General features: G+C 36.5%; 3 protein-coding genes across 3 annotated transcripts; 1 reads left to right on the plus strand and 2 right to left on the minus strand.

Moving 5' to 3' along the window:
• Nucleotides 1-1,403: 1,403 nt before the first annotated feature.
• Nucleotides 1,404-3,149, plus strand: LOC110374838 (small histidine-alanine-rich protein). The gene is made up of 4 exons (XM_021332732.3): nt 1,404-1,483; nt 1,565-2,293; nt 2,456-2,622; nt 2,972-3,149. The coding sequence occupies exons 1-4, from the start codon at nt 1,418-1,420 to the stop codon at nt 3,039-3,041; spliced, it is 1,032 nt and encodes a 343-aa protein (XP_021188407.3). The 5' UTR covers nt 1,404-1,417; the 3' UTR covers nt 3,042-3,149.
• Nucleotides 3,150-4,388: 1,239 nt separating this feature from the next.
• Nucleotides 4,389-6,057, minus strand: LOC135116719 (histidine-rich glycoprotein-like). Its single transcript, XM_064034170.1, has 4 exons — nt 5,993-6,057; nt 5,429-5,869; nt 5,053-5,219; nt 4,389-4,545 (listed from the first exon to the last, which is right to left on the minus strand). Exons 1-4 carry the CDS (start codon nt 6,002-6,004, stop codon nt 4,473-4,475), a joined length of 693 nt encoding a protein of 230 aa, XP_063890240.1. The 5' UTR covers nt 6,005-6,057; the 3' UTR covers nt 4,389-4,472.
• A 365-nt stretch (nt 6,058-6,422) lies between these two features.
• On the minus strand, nt 6,423-9,541 carry LOC135116864 (cuticle protein 19-like). The gene is made up of 5 exons (XM_064034471.1): nt 9,418-9,541; nt 8,698-8,881; nt 7,885-7,961; nt 7,351-7,517; nt 6,423-6,911 (listed from the first exon to the last, which is right to left on the minus strand). The coding sequence occupies exons 1-5, from the start codon at nt 9,427-9,429 to the stop codon at nt 6,809-6,811; spliced, it is 543 nt and encodes a 180-aa protein (XP_063890541.1). The 5' UTR covers nt 9,430-9,541; the 3' UTR covers nt 6,423-6,808.
• Between the last annotated feature and the right edge of the window lie 12,605 nt (nt 9,542-22,146).

A 22,146-nucleotide genomic window follows, 5' to 3' on the forward strand; every position in this document is an offset into this window, starting at 1 on the left:
GGTAAGTATTTTGAGCCGGATGGTAATCCGCTAGGCACGACAAAAAATATACCCACGCAATTTTAATCCAAGTATTTTAATTATTATCTACGCTTGCATATTCTGTGGTCTAGTTAACCACTTTGGCAGTCAAATTGCTATCTTAGATTTAGCACTGAAACAATTATATAAAAAAATATATTATGCCGTCATCGACATAGGCAATCATAATTATATTACGCATAACTTGATAACTATCAAAATACCTCTGCTAAATTCAAATCATAGAAGATTTTGAATGAATACCACAGGATATGCAAATCTATTCAAATATAATCCCCTTATATGTAAATATAAGGGGATTTAAAGGACGATATCATTTACAAGTTTATAATATTGAAAAACATGTTGCAAATTTTATGAATGACTTCAAAAGCAGGGATCTACTCTACGAAGGTCTCCGTTGATTACGTACAAAATACCCTTTTTCGATCTTCGATCTCCCTGCAAAAGCTCATAAGTAACTGTTGACATTAATGCGGTTAAGAGGACGAATTGGAATTTTTGGCGCCAAGGATGTCAATTTTTCTCAGTAAATACAAAACGGATCAAAATACAACTTGGTTACCTGAAAGTTCATGATATAAGCCTTATTTTGTTAGTTGTAGAAACATGATTAGGTAACTTTTATAACAGAGAAAAATATATCAAACATACCTCTTTTTAAAAAGAGATTCACATATTATGGGCAAACGGGACCGATTTAAGCCTCTTAACTTTTTTAGTAGTTGAGTATATACATACTCTTTAAAATGGTAGTAGGAATTTTTATTAAATTATCATTTCTAAATATTAAAATTACAAAACCATTTTGTCGCTTACGACTTTTAGTTATAAGCTAGCGCGCGTATTGTTATCCTCGCCCCGCTCAGACGCTCCGACCCCTTTTGGCGCCTTAGATGCGCGTGCCGGTTATGGAATTATTGTTGACCACTTCCTCGCCTTAATTTAATCAAGACAGTACGTAAGTTCAATCGTGATTAGGTTTATATTAAGGAATTCAGACCATAATTTTAACAGTGAAATCGTACATTTGAGCGAATTACCAGAAGTAGGCATCTAATTATACAAAGGAAGCAACAAAACTATTCTAGAATACCAATTTAAAAGATTTCTCTAGGCCTAAATGAGAGTACCTACATATCTTATGTCCTACTTTCATATAAAGCTATACGTTTCAGGTTTAAGTTATGGTAACATTAATAAGCTTATAGACAAATTCTTGGTGCTCTAATTCATCTGATTGACAACCTTCACATTGATTACGTAAATTACGTCATAGATCTGCGCGCGCGTTGTGGGTTACAAACATGACGCCCCGAGCGGCAGCAAATTGATTCAATACTCTCTCGTAACGTCTCCGGTATATATTGAGCTAATGACTATGTTAATTCATCAGTTCCACTACGGAAGTCTTAGAAGAAAGAACAAAATGTTTACCAAAGTGCGTGTGACATCATACGAGTTAACAATACATTAGATATATTTATTTATAATAATAATTTGACGTTTTCTGTTGTTTTAGGTGATAGTGTTCACTTTTGTTGCGGCAGTTTTGTGCGAAGAACATGGATATTCCCTCAGGAACCACCACGAACCAGCCAAGGAGTACAGACAACATTATGAACATAATCCTATAAGAGTTCATGAGGAACAGGAGAGTTCGAGTGAAGCTCAGTACAATGCTGCTCCTGAGGGCCATGGGCTTGGAGGACATGCCTATTCTTCGCAGAGCATTATTCACCACGCGGCAGCTCACGCCGCTCATGGTGGCCAGGGAGAATCTCAGGAGTCTCATAACGACCACGTTGCTCCAGTGTACCAGTATGTGCAAGAAGAGCCCGAACACCACCAGGCACCAGCTCAACACGAAGTTCCCGCTCACCACTACCAGACAATTCATTTCGCTCCCGCTCAATCCCATCACGAGGTTCAATCGTACGCTCCTGAGCACGGCCATGCCCAATCTCAATACGCTCAAGCTCACGAAGGTCTGAACTACCACCACGGCGCTAACGCGCATGAAGGTTTAAGCTTCCACCATGGTGCTCAGCTCCACACATCTGTTCACCTTCCCGCTCCAGTTCACCACGCTGCTCCCGTTCACCACGCTGTTCCCGTTCATCACGCTGCCCCTGTTCACCATGCCTCCCACGAAGTGCATGCTCACCACGAAGCCCCCGCTCATCACGCAGTACCAGTACATCACGATATCCACGCTCACGATTCCCACGATGAGCCCATCGACTATTACGTAAGTGTCCAACACTGGAATATAAAACACTTATTTCCGACTTACAGTTTTATGGTAACTTTCTATTCATTTATTCCAATCACAAATTGAACCATTTAAACCTCTTTAGTTGAGTAGCCGCATTTAAATGGCCCTTATTAAGTTAATGTCTTGATATTCTAGGCATACCCTAAGTACCAGTACGAGTACAAAGTGGAGGACCCTCACACCGGTGACAACAAGTTCCAGCATGAGTTCCGTGACGGAGACGTCGTAAAGGGAGTGTACAGCCTCCAGGAAGCTGATGGATCTGTCAGGACTGTTGAATACAGCTCTGATAAACATCACGGGTAAGCTGACCATGATTCCTTACTCATAGATATGAAAGGTTTGGTCAGGCATGCAAAAGGCTCCAGAAGGACCAAAGCTGGACTTTGAAAGTTTCTCATTAGCTCGGGCCAATACTATTCAGTCACATTCATAATAAATCAAATGGGTATCAGCATACACAATCATTTATTCATTTTGTATTGTAGTTTTGTGTCGATCTTAATAGTTTGAAGTCTAGACTTAAATTTAACGCCGAGTCACGCACCGCCTTCGATTGAACTGATTTAGCTTTCTATTTCGTATCATCACCTGTCTTATTACCTGCATTGTATATTGAATAAGTTGTAACTGTACCTGTTTCTCCTTCAGATTCAATGCTGTCGTGAAGCACTCCGCCCCTGGTCATCATGTCCAGATTGAAAGCCATCATCAGAACTAAGACAAGACTGATCAATTTGTTCTGCTGTTTTATAGTCTTTATTGTTACTAGATGTGTACTTGCCTACCTGTATTAATCTTTAATAAAGTTTATTTAATATTATTATGATGAAAAAATGTTGTTTTGAATTTATGATTTCCTAAGACTTTTCGGCTTTTTGTAAAAAGGAGCATAATGATAACGAGCTAATCTTAGGACAATGGTTCAAAGAGTAAAAAAATGTTAATGAATATTTTCAATTATTTTTAAAACTTAAGCAATAATGGTGCGTATTATTGCATTACTGCGTATAACGTCTTTTTCATTCAATCATGAGAAATACAAAGAAATTTGAATCAAGCTGTTACTTCAACGCTATAAAACTGTAACTTACATAATGTTTAACTTCGCAAGAATACGGTTCCTATTTAGTTCCTATTAAGGTAAATACAACCGAGCCTGATTTGCCAATCAAAACAATATAAACTTATTAATATTACGACTACGGAAAGCGACTGAGCGTTTCGAAATCATTATACAAGTACAGTAGACTGCACATCAGTGGTAACTGTCATGCACCTTAACTCAATAGTAATAAGTACGATTTTCCTATAAAACTGTTACCACAGACCTGAAGTTGACTGTACTAACTTAGGTATGTAGATACGTGCTCTTATTGATATAATTATTTGAGATTAATCACGATTGACACTGATGACCTACTTGTCTATCACGATCATTTTGTTTTATATCAATCAATGTAATTAATTGAACATTATACAATTGGGCTCAGACATGTTTGTTTATTAGCATGTGAAAGGATATCCATTTATTATAAGAAGGAAGTTATTCAAAAGGATATCTGGTCCAGTTTTTGAATTTTGAAATTGATTGCTTTCATTTTGATTTATTAAACATGACTTGGAAAGTATTAAGTAATTTTGTAACCAAGCTTTCAAATTGAATGTTATTATGTATTGTGGTTGTATTCACGAACCCTCGATTGATTAGAAGTGAAACCAAAGCCTGCCGGGGCTGCGGGATTCTTCGAACGGGCTAGGATATTGAGCCCTGACCTTCACCTGCGCAAAAGCGATTTACTGCCTCATTGCCTTATGCGTACGGGTGCGCAAAGCGATCCCCACTCTTCCGCCGAGAGCCCAATATCCGTGCCGGTAACTATACCGCTGCCTTGGTAGAGATAGGGCACAGTGGGGTTTAGCCAGTAAGAGTCTGATACTCCTTCACACTGCACCCACAGCAGGAGGGGATGCTTTTAAACCAAAAGAGACTGTAACTTACCGCAGGTTAAAAAAAGGCCTTATTCAGGCATGGTCTTATTATGTGGCGAAAATAAAAACGACAACCTTACTTCAACACATTAGACTAGATATATTTAACGAGCAAACAATATAAAAAGGTAACATGTTCTCAGGTACTGTCGGTATATTCTTAATGATGGTACTGCTGTTCGTGGCCGTGACCATGACCATGCTTGGTTTCAGTCTTCACCACTGCGTTGAAGCTGAAATGAAACAACATTAGTTAGTAGGGAAAATTCTAATTCTATATTCACACAAAAAGATCTCACATAAGCCACCAAACAGTTCTTTATCGCTGTCAAATAAATTTTGTCGTATGATAATAGGCATGATGAATGACAAAAAAATAATTAAGTCCGTCATTTACATAACCATAAAATAATGGACACGTATCACACGTCACTGTTTTTAAACCCTGTCGTTACGCCTATTGGAAAGAGAATGCATGAATGAATGGAATTTTTGAATTCTTTCTGCAATGGCAGAAAGAATTCAAAAAGGCGGATAACTTACACACGAAAATATTCAGAAACGGTGAAAGTCTTGCACATATTGCCTCTCATTTCTCGCTGGTTATTACATAAATATTTACATAATTACAAAATTCAATTAAGAGTTTTATTTTCAAAAACAACAATACTTTACGGTTTGTTGCTTTCATTAATGTTCTGGGAAAAGATGTTTAAGAAAATATCAATATTTCTTCATACCCATTGTGCTTGTCAGCGGAGTACTCAACGGTACGGATGGAGCCGTCAGAATCGTGGAGGCTGTACACGCCCTTAACGTTTTCGCCGTCGCGAGACTCGTGTTGGTACTTGTTGTCGCCGGTGTGGGGGTCCTCAATTTTGTATTCGTACTCGTATTTGGGGTGAGCCTGGAATAATTATAATGTTGAAAAAAATTACAGTGTTAAAACAATACAGCACTAATATAAACGTGAGCGTTACGTCAAAATATTTGACTAATTGTGCAAAATATGTAGTGATATCATTTAATTTTCTACTTTACATGGCACATAAATTATATGACTGGTTTTTCACATTTCTTTTATTGCCTTCAAATATAACTGAAAGTTAAACTTACATAATAATCAACATGATGTTCCCCGTGGTGTTGTTGCTTCTCATGGTGAGCAGACTCAACGTGGTGCACAGGGGCTTCATGGTGTACCGAGATAGGAGCCTGGTGCACGGCTATGGGAACATACTGGATGGGTTGCTGATGAATGATATGTTCTCCACCGTGATGACCTTGAGAAATTCCGTGGTATCCTTGAGATATTCCATGTCCTTGAGAAATTTCGTGATGACCCTGGATAATTTCATGATGGCCCTGGGAAAGTCCGTGATGACCTTGGGATAGTTCATGGTGACCTTGGGAGATTTCGTGATGACCGTGGGAGCTTTCCTGGTGTCCGTGGGCGATGTCGTGTCTGATGATGGATTGGGAAGAGTAGGCGTGGCCGTGTTCGTGACCATGATGGTCTTGGGCACAGACCGCCGCTACAGCCAGGGCAAAGAAAATCTGGAATAAAAATGTTAAGTATGTTAGCTTAGATTTAACTAGGATAGTCTTATCAAATGATGTTGCAGCTTCGTATGAACTTTTTTTGAATATTAAATTTTTTTAATGCAAGAGGGTACTCACTTTTGAGATCATTGTGCACGTATGTGATGTTATGCACTTATTAAATAAATGATATAATTTCCGAAATCAAGAGCCTTTTTATACTTCGAAAAAGTGCGTAAAATCTGCACTTAGCGACAGCATAATTATTATGTAACCAGGTTGAAAACAGGTTCCAATTGTATCACCTGTTCTCCGAACGGTGTATACACTTACATTTCACTTGCATTTTTATGTTAACTTAATGAGAAGCCAAATAAATTCTTTACAGTGGAAACTTTTCACGTACCTTGAATTTTATGACTGCAAAAAGAGCGCTACTGTGTGTGTGTTAAATATACGTGGCATGTACTTTTTAATGTTGAATGAATGTATAATTTGGTATATATATATTTACATATATAAAGATGAAATAGGTCACTTTTTGATAATTGTAATAAAAAACGTTACTATATGACAAAATATTATATTTAATTTACTTTATTATCAGTCACAAAAACCTAAGTTTCTGCACAGCACCCCGCAAGCAATCATCTAACGTTTCACAAAATGTATGAAGCTCGAAAATAAAATAAAAAACACGAAAAACTTACACACTACAAGAAAATATAATACAAAAGGTTCTAATGGTCGTAAAATAGATGAATGAATGTAAAAGTTCTAAGCTAATTTGGGCCTATGTCCCTATACATATTATGAAACGGTTAGGCTGTAAGCATTCTATTCTGGAAGCCTTTCGTTGTTGCTCATTCGTGGTCGCATTCCGTCCGTGCTTAAGCTACGTAGTAATAAATAGGTGTCGTCGTGGTCGGTCTAGGCCTATGGCTGGGTGGTGGCCTAGCCGTGGTAGATGGGGCCGTGCCCGAGAGCTGGGGCGGCCACTACGGCGTGGCCAGCGGGGTGCGCTGCGTGGCCGGTTCTGCTAACTACAGCGTTGAAGCTGAAATAGAGGGAGACATTTTGTGATTTTTCATAGATTGCCCAGATATCATTAAAAACTGACTACAACGGTTTTCTTCTCATAAAGGAGAATGAACTACTCAGCTACATCCGGTTAGACTGGAAGCCGACCCCAACATAGTTGGGAAAAAGGCTCGGAGGATGATGATGGATGAAAGGAGAATGAACACAAGCAGAAATATCAGCACAGTAGTCAAACATTCTACAAAAGTCTTAGAAATTTCGCTATGCATATTCTGTCTTAGTATTTTCCATACATTGCTCTACATTGCTTTGTCAAGTCAGCTGAATTTGTATCCAGTTATGCTGATTTATGATGTTTCAGTTAATCTTCTTTCAACGGCTTTGTACACACATAAGTACAATGTATTATCTTTTATCATCATCTAAGAGTTTACTTAGCACAATATTATCCTTACCCATTATGGTCATCAGCAGAATAGTTGACAGTGCGCACGGTGCCATCGGGTTCGACGAGGGAGTACTGGCCTTTCACGACGTCACCATCGCGGGCTTCCCACTGGCTCTTCTGATCGCCCGTGTGGCCATCAGTGACGCCGTAGTTGAACTGGTAGCGGGGGTGGGCCTGGAATTTGTAGGATAATGGTTCCATTTAAATTGTTTGCTGAAGTGCATCTTAACATGTCTACATGTCTATTCAGTGATAGCCTCATTTCAATGAGAGTTATGAAGAAACTTGGACTCAAAGTCAGACATGATACTGCCGTATTGTTCGAAAGGGTTACCACGGCCCTGGCACATGAAGGGCTTAAGAAGGAACATAATGAGTCAGATTTAGTCGGGAGTTTTACACAACGGGTAAGATATCGCAAATTCGCTTTGAGCAATGGTTATTACTTTTCTTTCTCTGAATGAGAAGAATTCTCTATTTAGCAGTGAGCACGGGTGATGAAAGCGATAGAACATAAAAGAGAAATATTGACAAAACTCACATATATTTCAACAGGTGCAGCGGCGTGCGCGAGGGGTGCACGGTATACCGGCGCGTGCGCAACCACGGCGCCGTGACCTGCAATCGACCTGATATTATAATGTTATACACAGAATTTTATAGATCACCGGAAAAAAGGCAGGAAAATAAATTATCTGTTTTTAGCCAGGCTGTTTTGTTTAGAGCATGGTTTGATAAATGTACTGGATAATGAAAACGTGTTATCAGTAGATACATACATGAATAGAAACTATGGAAGGCATATTTTGTCGTTGTTCGTTTAACATCTACTATGAAATCTGTTTAACACTCTCAGTCAGCGCGTCAGCCTATTTTGAGGCATCTAGCCATATTAGACGTTTGTTATTGTAAACTATTATGGAAGGCCAGGTGATTTGTCTTCCGCTTACGTGAGTTCCTTTCAAGACACAGATATGGAAGTTTGTAAAGCATTTCTCTGAAGATGTTGTGTCTTGGGTACGTGAGTTTCATTCTAGACGGAGATATGTCTTTTGTCCTGTACAGGGTCTCAGCATTATGCTGAGCAAGGGCCGTTTCACGTGGGGTGTGACACGTATTTCCCACTACTGTTTTTTAATTGTAATTCGTCTTTTCTTGTCTTATTTCTAACGACTGTTATTTTCTTTTTAATATTATTTTTGTTTATTGTTTGTAAGGCTGTGTCACACGCGTGCGTGAATAAACGTATTTTCTTTCTTTCTTTCTTCTTTTCTACATGGATGTTTGACGTTTGTGTCTGGATGTACAGTATCTCTCTCAACACAGGAAACAAGTCAATTATATCAAACCATACCTAATCCGTATCCCAAAGCGGGTGCGGCAATAGCCGGAGCCGCGGCAGCGTAGCCTCCATAACCTCCGTAGCCGTGAGCAAGGGCAGGGGCGCCCAGTACGATGCTCTGTGTCGAGAGCGCGCCGTGACCGCCCGCGATCAACCCGCCGCGTGCGACGCTAACTAGCGCGCAAGCGAACAACACCTGTAGAAGAGGGTTAGATTAGATGGTTGGGATAATACGTTTGATTGATTGGACGTTTCTGATACCTAGAACATTTGATGAACTCTTTTTGATTTTTGATGAAAGTTCATATTCGCACTCATCAATGTAATATTGAATTTTTTGGTGACAGGAATTAGCTTTCAATATATTTTACACGCTAATGTAGAAAGAATGTTACTTGCGAGATGACGGTAGATAGATGAGTTTGGAAAGAGATGCGAAGACCCCAAAAAAAAATTGGGATTAGGGCGGGAGGATGATGATGTGTGGTTGACTAATTTATCTGTTCGATTGAACATAAAATGCTGTCTGCTCTCTCTACTACAATTAGTTCTACTAAATAGTAATGTATCTGTCACAGTTAAATACACTCTAAACTTTAACTTGTTAACAGAAACCTTTCATCCGTGCTACCTCTATACTTCAAGACATTTCTAATGCAATATGACACCACCAGCTCACAAAGCCACCAAAAATGACCACATGTCACCAAGCACAAACTCAAATCACTTTACCTTAGCGAACATTATGATTAAGTTTGGTCTAAGTTCAAACGGTACGTCACTCTAAGCACTAGGGCTTGTTGTGTGCCGAATTCTAAGATACCGGGCGTTTATATAGAGGCTGTATGTCCTATAGGTACAGGCTAGGGTCCCACTCGGGCGTGTCGCAGGAAACTGTATGTAGCTGCACGTATGTGGCGGTGGGCGCCGCAAACTAGATCGGTGGCATGTCATGGATATGGGTGTTAAAAACCTTTTGTTAATATTTGCAGAAGAACTTCTTGATCCTTCGAACAAGATATACAAGCCTAATTAAAAGTGGAGATTTATTCCCTTCATCATTATTATCATCATCATATTAGCTATTTTCCACTGTAGAACATACCTAGATCTCCCCCAACAAACATTTACCCCCTTGCTCATGCCAATTTAAACAGATGTCACATTATCATGTGGTGTATCTAAAACATACATTAGACATGTCCATTACTTAACGAAAGGTCACCAGCTTTAACCCCATATGTAATGTAAATGTAGGGATATTGTTTCCGATCACAAATGTCTAAAAGTCACTATTGCGATAAATTATAACCAAAAAGTACCAATATAAATCTCATACAAAATAATAAGTCTTATCCATATAATACTCACACTCATAGTTCAAAGCGTACAGCGCTAAGAATTGGTATCAGAATAGTAAATAAATACATTTATAGCTACCACAGCCGTGCTGTACATTCTTACAAAATAAATTAATCTGAAACACGCTACGTACTTGAATTATTGTCTTTTAGACAATCAGCTTTTACGGCTACCAAGTTCGACCATTGTTGCTACGTTTGGCCCTTTGGAGTCACGAATTTCTCAGGAACCCTTTAAGACGCCACCGTGATTTTGATAGCCGTTTGCCATGCCAAATTATAGGACTACCAGCTTACCAATGGATCTGAAATTTTGATATAGGTAAATTGATATCTTTATCTAGATTCTGCCAGAACGAAAACACGATACTGATAATTTTACTCGATCATAATTAATTCCGAAAACACGTCTAAAAAAGTACTATTTTTGAAATTACAAGGAAGTTACACTATCTTTATGTTTCAAAATTACTCTAATATATTCTTAACATCAATATTAACGTTCTGTCAAAGGCATTTTTCCATAACTATTACCAAACATTTTTAATTAAAGTTTTAAGATATTGGATTTTTTGAGCGGCAGCGATCATGGTAGACGCTACGCAATTCCGAACCTTATGTCCGTGCTCTAGCGATTGATACACAATGTGTACGGAGACGAGCCAGTCCGGCGATAGCCCTCGTCGAGGTCGGACCTGTGCATGTTGTCGCTCCGGCCGTAGGTATAATAATTTGTGACGATAACTCAGATTCAAGCGCGCGGCCCTGTGCGTCGGCTTGTAAATATACAACTTTCGTTCGTGTGACAGTGACGTCGTCCGAGCACGACGTGTTCTTATCGCTTTTTGTTATGGGTACAGTCGTTTACAAAAATGTCTAGTTCTTCACGAAGAAAATGTTTAAGGAGTCAGGTAGCGTTTCAAAAAATGAAACAACATTCAAAGCTTTTTGTTATTACATCTTACAGTTTTTCATTATTTTCTCATAAGTTTTTTCAAATTGACATTGACAGTATCTAAGAAATAAATGAGGTGAAATATCTAAGATGAATTAAATACTCCTTACATATTTTCTAGCTCGGGGTACGAGGACAATAAATAAAAGTGTGGACTTTATTTTTCAAGTAGCGATTCAGAATCATTATAAATAAATAAACAGTTTTATTGGGTATTAAACAAATCAAAAACTAACTTAATAATTTCAATAGATATTTACACAGATAAATAAACATTAAATTACGTAATAACTGTTTTTCCTTAAACAGCCGTAACCCCTAAATAACTGTATTTGTACCCGACTGTACCTCTTGTCACGCACACAAAGTCACTGTATATGTACAAGGGTTACCCACACATAAGGCCGCGCAAGACTGAGTTGAACTTACTATGAGAACAAAAAATCTATGGAGACCGTGTTATGCTATAAATTCTTTTTTTTTACATTATATTATTATTTATATTTCAGTTTTAATAAATATGTTTGAAAATGAATTACTTAGCTTCATTACTTCTTTGATACCTTACACTTCACTACATACATTTTTTAAATGGTTAACACACAAGATCTGCGACGCTTTTATGCGCGATTTTAGCCGCATTCCCGGGGAACTTCTTCCTGTGCCCGGATAAAATATGGCCTACATTCACTGGGGATAGTGTAAATCTCTAATTGTGAAAGCAAATCAAATCAGTTAAGCAGTTTCAGAGCTTATACAATCCACAGAAACAAACAATCAAATCTTCCCTCTTTATAACATTAGTATAAATTATTTAACACTGGTCAAACCATCTTGGGCCGATATTCACCAAATAAAGCTAGAAACACTCCCGATTAATTTTCATTTCAAACAAAAAACCTAAATACATATCGATTCATCCGTTCTGGATATACAAACACACATACACGACACACCACACATACATACACACAACCATACGCGTCCAAATTATCATATTACTCTTCATAAAAGTTTTCTTTACAAATAATTTTTGTAAGTACAACAAAAAAAAATCCGATCAAAAAATAAAAAATGTAGGTAAGTTGCGGCTCCGTATCTTCCCTGTTCGGTTCTCCTGACCCCGCGCTGACCTCGGCGTGTGCGATTGGCGCGAAATTCAAATTTTACACATTGAGTGAAGAGTATAGCTTGCGCGACGCGATAGACGCGGAAGTGTAGTGGGCGGAGCTATCTAAAATCAAAAAATCCGCGGTGCGGTCTTAAGTTATAAAAGTAATTTATAGCTGGTCAATCGATATAATAAACACTTCAAAATGCCAAAATATTAACTTTAATACATTCATTCACCATGGGTAAGCACTTAACGTTCTTTCATAAGTTAACTTTGATGTATGTTCAAGTGTACGTAAGAAACGAAAATTTGCAAACAACGGACGGATATAAGTTAGGCAAGATCTTTAAGTTCATCAAAGGTAAAAAGGAAATGATGAAAACATGTTAGTGTTAGTTTCTTTGGTATTTTCGTCTTCGTCTTATCGACATATTATTTTCTTGAATAACAAAATTCGATCTTGGGAAACGGCAGCAAAGCTTACGCCACATATGATACATTCAAGATACAAGAAACTAGTGTCAACTACATATTTATAGGACACAATAAAACGGATAACATTTATCAGAACAAATACCTGATAAACTTTTGTATCTAAAAAACTTATGGTCCTAAAATGGGTGATTGTGCCAAATGTCAGTTTCCAATAATGGAAGCATAAATACATTGTACCCACTAAAATGGCTTTTGGCTATGAGAAAATTGCTTTGACTGTCAATTTTGGTTATCTAGCGTTGGTTATGCATTGTCTTACAAGCGCCTGTGTGACGAATAAGGACCTGTGTATTGAGAATCGTGTCAAAGTTATACAAAGTTATATATTGAATCATAAACACTCAACAATTAAAAGATAAGGAGTAGGTAATCTGTGTGTTTAGTACATGAACATAAATTGTTAATTTTTGATCTGGCAACTGTATGCAATGATGGCAACATTGGCATCTTTTTCTCTTCGCTTTCCTGTCATTTTCATAAGAACATAAGTTGTTCTTTATTCAATTTTTACAATTAATATAGAAGTTTGCTATATTTTCAAAATCATATTGTTTTATTCAAACAGTGCTTATATTGATTTAGGATAAGTTTTGAATTCAACTTGGTCAATGATCGTAACAAAAGGACGCACGATTCTTTTTTCGAAATGTCGAGGCACGAGACACCAAGTCGTGTAGGTACTTCTTCTACCCACAGAGAATGTGTGAACATGCATCTGACATGCGTGTAAGACATTTTAAAAGCCACAGATACGACGCTTGATAACGATAATGTGTGTGGGCTTCACATGAAGGCTTCATACGCCCCCGCTGAACTTGTTAGGTGATACTTACAACCTTTTATTTGGTTGTAGAGATTAAACTATGTAAGTACATTACGATATACGTTCTATTATTTAAATGGAGTCCTTTTCTAAACTTATATGACAAAGAGTAAACATTTTGTTGAACCATAAGGGCTTCAAAACTACGGGACTGATATGAAAAAATCTTTCACTGATGAAAAGCTACACTCTTCCCAAGTAACATTGTTTCATCATGGTATTTGTGTGTTCCCAAAGGACATGGTTGAAATCGCGGAAAAACAGGCTAGATTTTGATGGAGGAATTTTAAAATCCTGTAAGTTTTATTGCATGCGCCTGATTCAGATAAAATTAATCAATGAATCACTACAAAACCATTTGTATTAGCATATTCCGAAAATAGCTCTAAAACTTGTTAGCACTGAATTAAAATTAGACCTACTAGCAAACCACACTTTATTTATTAAGGGGCAGTTCCTCTAGCATTTGAACGAACTGTTGTAAATGTCATTCAATTTATAACCGATCCTGAAATGAACTGTTGACGTGTTATCATAATGACTGCCAAATGATAGATTCTGTCAAGTAAAGTAATAAATCATACTGAAATTGGAAGAAATAATAAGTAAATCGTTTGGGCTTATTCTATTTGGTTAAGTTTCTGGTAATACATTTTTAGGCATTGTGATTAATCATTTCAATCAGTACCTTTTAAGGAACTGAAAACTTATTTATATCGGGTGTGTCATACTTAATCACATTAAATCCTATCACATATCCTACTAATATTATAAACTAGCTGACCCGGAGAACTTCGTACCGCCTTTTCCTTATTTGCTCACCGTTTAGCCCTACCCTGGACTACGACAAACATTTTAAAACCAAAATCAGCTCAATCGGCCCAGCCGTTCTCGAGTTTTAATCAGACTAACGAACAACAATTCATTTTTATTTATATAGATAGATGTGAAAGTTTGAAAGAATGTGTTTGTTATTCTCTCACGCAAAAACGGCTGGACCAATTTGGTTGAAATTTGGTATATAGATAGATGATAGCCGTAATTAACACATATATGCTACTTTTTGTCAACCCACCTGGTGATTAAGTATGACACTTTTCGTATAAATCCACAAGATTGCACAGTAAAACCGCACTTTAAATCAGGGTGCGAGCGTCTACAGCATAGTCTCGGATGTCAAGTGGCTGTGACTCATCTATCCGAGATCATTGACCCCGTCGCGGTTATCTCAAGCCTCATTGGGCAACTCGGACAAGCCTAGTAGGCTGATACCCGCACTACTTTAGCTATGTTGCAAGTTGAACGAGTTTTTCACCAACGTAATTTGCATACGTGATGAAGTTGACATGTGAAATATTTTTGCATACTCGTATGTAGATATCATGAAGTTGATGGGGAAAAGATTATGTTTGGACAGTTTTGTGTAATAAGAAATTTATGGTATAAACTTTTAAGTTTATTTACAGGTTGCAATCGTGATACGATTTCTTGAAGCATACATTTTACTTAATCGGTTTATTAGTGTTAGAAATTGCATAGTTGATAGAGAGAAGTAAGTACAATATTTTCAGCATAGCGCTGCATTTTTTGGCATATACAGTGTAACAATTCTAAAAAGAGTCTCAATTTATATGCCACAATCTTACCGTATGCATAAGCTGTTAACATGCATTTAAGCAATTGCATTGTTAATATCAATAAATCATAATTTTACTATGCATATGTCGTGTCTGGCAATTTATTATCATGTGGGATTTGCTCAATATAATATATCAAAGTGATTAAGCAATTTGTCTCACATATGATAGTAGCCGGTGAAAGTCGTGGTGGCCTAGTGGGTAAAGGACCGACCTCAAGTACGAGGGCGCGGGTTCGATCCCAGGTCAGGCAAGTACCAATGCAACTTTTCTAAGTTTGTATGTACTTTCTAAGTATATCTTAGACACCATTGGCTGTGTTTCGGATGGCACGTTAAACTGTAGGTCCCGGCTGTCATTGAACATCCTTGGCAGTCGTTACGGGTAGTCAGAAGCCAGTAAGTCTGACACCAGTCTAACCAAGGGGTATCGGGTTGCCCGGGTAACTGGGTTGAGGAGGTCAGATAGGCAGTCGCTTCTTGTAAAGCACTGGTACTCAGCTGAATCCGGTTAGACTGGAAGCCGACCCCAACATGATTGGGAAAAGGCTCGGAGGATGGATATGATAGTAGCCGGTAGCACGTTTGTAAAGTGACGCCAAGAGTTATGACGAATGGACTAATGTGGTGCAATTATAGTGTAAGTGCTGTTAAATGATGATGGGCCATTTGATATGCAAGAATTAATGTGCGATGATTATGTAACATTATTTATGCATTCCAATGGAAATCAATGGAGCATGTCAAGAAGGAAATCATAATGACACAGAACTTATAAGCAGATTCAATAATAACGAATATGGCAGCCTTAATTCGATTCCAAGTCAACAATTAAACTTTATTAGTTATAGCGAAACTTGAACACCAACGATAACATTTTGAAGAAACCTGGAATAAAAAAAAAATCTGTCCATCTTGAGCAAGCTAAGTGAATGAGTGTTAAGCTCATTCATACTCTGTACCATTAGATGCTTGTGTCTTGTAATGGGACAATAACAAGGCTGATGATGGATAAGTTCTGCATTGCGAAGTTTACGACTACATAAGCATTGCGTATCCGACAAGATCTCTGAGAAATAGACTATTAGGTTCCTTTCCTGTAATCAACGCCCTATAATTAAGTAATTTTATACAACGTTGAAATAATGCAAGCTATTCATCAAATTTAGGCCATTAGCACCCACGTTCATATGTAATTGGATTCCAACGAGACCAATATTGTGTTACCCACGAAATATTCGTAAGTCAATAGCTCATACCTTTGGCGAAACCCTATATGCTTTGTGAAATCGACGGTTCTGGAATTTATGTATGCACGTTCAAGTATAATGTGGTAGGTATCTGCGGGATATAGACGCAACATTTTCCTTTTTAACACGCTTATAAATATTAGCTTCACTTGTAACTATGTCTGTAAAAAAATCTTGGAATCTTAATTTGACCCACTAGGGTGAAAACCATTAGGGTGAAAGTACACGCTCGAAGTTCCGATGACAATACCTGACTAGCTTAAAAACATCATTACAAATCCAATATGGTGGCCTCCCCAAAATGGATGACTGGCTATTTGAAATCCACCCCCATGATATGGGTATCAAATGAAAGGGTTTACTGTCATACTGTGAATACGAAAAATGTTCGTTAAACTTTTGTTTTTTTGTATATAACTTTATCAGGTTCTGTATTTAAAATGTGATTAGCTAAAGCTGTTTTCTGACGAAAAACAGGGAATAAACGAATGCCTCACCTTGGCAAATAAAATCAACATCATCAACATCCTGGAAGTTATAAAATACTCTAATATGACAATTCCAATGCAAATTGTTATTTTAAAAAAACAAACAGTGTACGAAAAGACCTCGTTATAACATGTCCTTAACACACATGCATAATACATTTAAATTAGGTACCTACATCGGTTCTCAATCTATCACTATACAAATACCAGTCGAACTTAATTAATATTAATGGTGAATGCAAGAGTGTTGAACAGGTGTATACTATGTATTTGATTAATTAAGTCCCATTTAGTATGTGAGTATATAATAATTTAAGTACATGGTAATATTGCAGGACATAATTAGCTCATTGTGGCTTACAGCCACACGAGTTAATTGTTCATAAGGATAAGCAAAGAAAATGCTTGTCATCTTTGGCAGTCTTTAAGAGTCCTACTAAATGTCCTCCGGCCACGTCGACTGTTCGATGCGCGGGTGTATCAATCACCAACCTTCAGTCTCTGGGCTGCTTTGTGAAAGTTTCCTAAAACCCACGAAGCTATTTCGGCCCGACCCATGAATTGAACCCGAAACCTCATGGGAATAATGCATCTATAACCAAATTATTTCATACTTATCATTGGGTGCACCTTGAACCTAGAATTATTTATAGAATCTTGACGATAATGCAGACAGCATATTTCAGTCTAGTCTAGTTTATAATCTATTATAATAAGCAACAATATAATTCACGCGTGTCAATCTCATTATAGATTTCGTAACTCAAAGTGTCAACTTGTCACTTAAGCACGACTTTATTAAACTTGGGTCTGATACCATAGAGTTGCGAAACTATTATGTGAAAGAAATATAACTAGAATGATGATTGTTTATACATGCATTAATGTTTTAATGGTCTGGGTTCGTTTCTAGTTTGTTATTTTTTTGTTTTGTTACAGTTTAACTTAACGTTTTTCCGTGGTTTTACTGACAGTTCGGGGATAAAATATAGCCTACTCGGGAAGAGTGTGGTTTTTCAACAGTTAAAGATTTTTTCAAATAGTTTCAGTAGTTTCGGTGCCTGTAGAGTACCTTCCTACATGCCTACGAGCCTTTCAAATACAATTAATTTTAGTAGGTATACCAGTACATGCCTATTACTCATAATATAAGTAAATGCGATTTTTTGTACGATATCAATATTGATATTTACGGATACAAAAGATAGAATATCTTCAATTCCGTCACGTAATTAATGGAAGCATATATAATTTCCTCTACCGTAACACGTAAATTAATAAATTGGACAGCAAAATGATCGCATAATATTTTGCTACAATCCTCAAATGGAAATTACGGCCATAAATTAAGTGTTTCTTGCAAAAAAAATATGTTAATTTTATCGATCGCTTCCATCGATTACAATTTTATTTCAATTTCACTTAAAACATGCTTAGCTTGTATAATTTGGCTAGATTTCGGTATAAAAATAATTAAAAGTTAATGTTAAAAAATATTAAAATTAACGAATTTCCTGAATAATATAATTACTATTCGTATATTCAATTAAATTATAGTGATTTACGGTTATGGAAAACATCATTATGAAATTCTTGCACGTAGTTGAAAAAAGCGTAATATTATAATTACTTCTGTTTTCTAGATACAGATGTATTAATTTTCTTCACCGTATCTCTAAGAATTGCCGATAAGTTAAAATTAGATCTTTCATGCTGAGATCACCGGAAACCTACCAAACAGCAGTTAAAGATAAACATAATTTTATTTAATTAGAAGGATAGCATTTGAAATTACATAATCCGATGCGATGTTTAGATACGGAATAAGTAAATCATTAACTTGGTTATTCAAGCAAGTAGCTCTATCTATCGTAGTTTAACTGTATTAACATTACCTGTCAAAATAAGATTATAGGCGAAATAACTATGAGCCCAATTTTGAATGTATTCTGCAACGAATCTTTAGTACAGCTTTTTAAGGTAATGGTATTACTCTCCCCACAAAACAATGGAGATCTCATTTTTACCCGGTCATATTATATTGTATCATATAAATACTTCTTTCGCCAAACCACCATACAAAACATTCATAATGAACATATACATAAATTGTCATGTATGTAATATCTTGTCAACACTAAAGTTTTAGCGCTCAGTATTCTGACCCCACATGTAATATGATCTGAATTTCGTCTATATATCAGGTGTCCACAGGAACAAGATCATATGTTGTAAGAACGGATAAAACAAGTGACACTGCACCGCTGATAATATACCTACTGACGGATTGGAGTAATTAAGTAATTGGCAAAATACGAGCTGCAATTATTATTTAAGACAACATTGTAAGATTAGTCGGTTGCTTACCTATCTATCTGTAGAATGTATCGCACGGAAGTCCGACAGAAGGGTTCGAAATAACTTTATTCATTTCAGAATCCTGCTCTAAAAATAAGTCTATTTTTATAAAACACCAGGAAATATTTTTATATGAGTAGGCATTGTCAAAAAGGCTTAGTAGTAAAAGTAAATTAGGTAATTGGATGCAACAAATTTATACGTATAATATGTATTTATGTACAGCTTAAAGTAAAATTTAAGTTTACTAATACTTTAATTATTAAAGAGGAAGTTTAAAATGCAAATCTCAAGTGGCGTTAGTAACTAAACGGTGTAATTTATTTAAGTAGGATACTTAGGCGACAGCTAGTAACATTCTTGCAATATTTTAAATACTCTCTGTTGATTATACCTAGACTAAAATGCAAATAAAAACTAGCTACAATTTTATTGCATTTAATTGCTACTTAATTACGTTCTCTTTGATAAAACTTTAAGCCTAAAAAGCGTCCCTATCTTTACTAATTCATATTTACTTGTATTTTCTTTTACTGTACTTATTACTACTTTTGATAATTTCCATCAAATTATTTTAATCCTAAAATGGTTTAATTCGGTGCTGGATTGGTCAATATAGTAAGTATGTTTCCAATCACCAAATTCACTAATTAACAAAAGAAAATTGTATATGTAGCTACGCTCTCATCAACTGATATGTGAGATGGTGAAAAACTGTGATCTATGAAATGTGTTAAGTGCTCAATAAATGTATCCGCTTTCAGATAAAGTGAATGTATTAATCAATGTTGTCAAGTAACTTTTTAAGAGGCATAAAGGCCTACAATTTTCTGATAAAATTTCAACTAATATCAACCTGCTCTAGTTCGTGTATTGCAATTAGTGTCCACATTCCTTCAGAAATTGTAGTATTGCTCGAAAATTAATCAAAATTATTTATGTATTCAGTTTAAACCACACATGTTATCTATGGAGTTTCGACAAGCAGGATATACCTACGTGAAGTACAGAATTTACAATCTCTTCATAAATTGTTTGATTATTTTGCAGAGGAATTAAAATGGATATAGACATGGTTTATAACATACTTATTTCTATGATAATATCTATCTCATGCTTACCACGATTTGCAAATATTCGCCGCGCATTAGGATTTTTTATCGTTATGAAAAGAAAGTTAATTAGTAGGATTTATATCATTATGCATCGTTATTATTTGTACTTATGGACATGCATAAAACTAATGATATAATAAAACTATCTTAAAGTTAAACTCTTCTACGTTTTGTAGAAAAAAGAAACGTTTACCAACTTGTCGGTAATCAGATTGGTATTTTTAGACTTCTAATGAACATAAATCATAACAAATGCTATGATTAATTGACAAGACAACTGACCTAATGTTGGTTCAACTTTTTGTTGACCTTATGTAGTATGTGGGTGCCTTTATCCACGACCCAATTCTGGCTTCGACAGATTTAGGCACGGAAACCCTTTTCTCACGACTCACAATCAATTTACGAATGGACCAGTTATAATTATTTTCAATATTTGGTCAACGGTTTAGATATAAAGGTATTATAATAAAGTTTTAATAGCCTATCAGTTATTAACTAGTTACGACTGGCCATAATTTTAGTTAATAACTTTAAAGTTCCGCGGGTTTTTATTGCTCACGCCTTTATTGGGTAACTTGGTGCAGCTTTTATTGCTTGAAGTTCATAATGGCTGCCTACTTGATGAAAAAAATAGCTGTAGATTTCTTGGTAGTATGCATTTTCATTCTCGCAAATACTTTTTATGTAATCATTCCTACAGACAGTTTTGCTGGAGGCGTACTTTCATAATTTGTTGTCGGCTAAAAATCATTTTTATTTAAAATCAAAATCAAATTAAAATTTTATAATTACGCACACCTATCAATTCGTCAACATAAATAAGCTCTCTAGGTTGTGCTATTCAACATATTAAAAAACCGGCCAAGTGCGAGTCGGACTCGTGCAAGAAGGGTTCCGTAAATTACAGTTAAATCAACCTATCTCAAAAACTATAAGAGATACTTTGATCAAACCAAAAATCGTTGAAAGAGTTAATTAGCATGCATCACCTCTATTTTTTAGAATTTTATACCCGTAGTTATAAAATAGAGGGGGACATACTTTTACGACTTTGAGAGCTGATATCTCAAAAACCGTTCACTTTAAGAAAAATGTTTTTTAGAAAACTTTATATCATTTTAAAAGACCTTTCCATTGATACCCCACACGGGTATGTACATCGAAAAAAAAATTTCATCCCTCAGTTACATGTATGGGGGGCCCCACCCCCAATTCTTTTTTTACTATTTAGTGTCATATTTTTGTAGCGGTTCATACAACACATATTCCCATCAAATTTCATCACTGTAGTACTTATAGTTTCCGAGTAAATCGGCTGTGACAGTCGGACAGACGGACAGACGGACAGACGGACATGACGAAACTATAAGGGTTCCGTTTTTGCCATTTTGGCTACGGAACCCTAAAAAAGACAATTACCAAACCTATCTCTCAAAAGTTGTCACGATTTCAAAATGTCATTACGATTACCATAGCGGAAACCTTTCTCTGGTCCCTGATTAGGGACATGCATTGCGCGTGTACATGGCACTCGGCGCGTGGCACCGCAAGCACATTGCGACAATACCTGCGGTGTCATGGCCACCAGTGAACGTACAACATGTGCAACAAAAATAAAACATAACACGACCAGTAAATCGTGGGACATTAATGTCATACTCCGATCATATACGGAACACCTTGCACTAGTATTACTTTTTAGGGACTCGATCGATACAACAGTTGACAAATACTAGTGAATTAATTGGTTTATATTCGGCTTTTTTGAGTCATATTTTTAGTGTAAAAATAAACGAACTTACAAAAGCTTGAGAACGTTTATTGCAGAACTGCGTCGAATTCAGGCGTCAACGTCGTGAAAAC

Source organism: Helicoverpa armigera, chromosome 4 (genome assembly GCF_030705265.1).
Source record: "Helicoverpa armigera isolate CAAS_96S chromosome 4, ASM3070526v1, whole genome shotgun sequence".
Lineage (NCBI taxonomy): Eukaryota > Metazoa > Arthropoda > Insecta > Lepidoptera > Noctuidae > Helicoverpa > Helicoverpa armigera.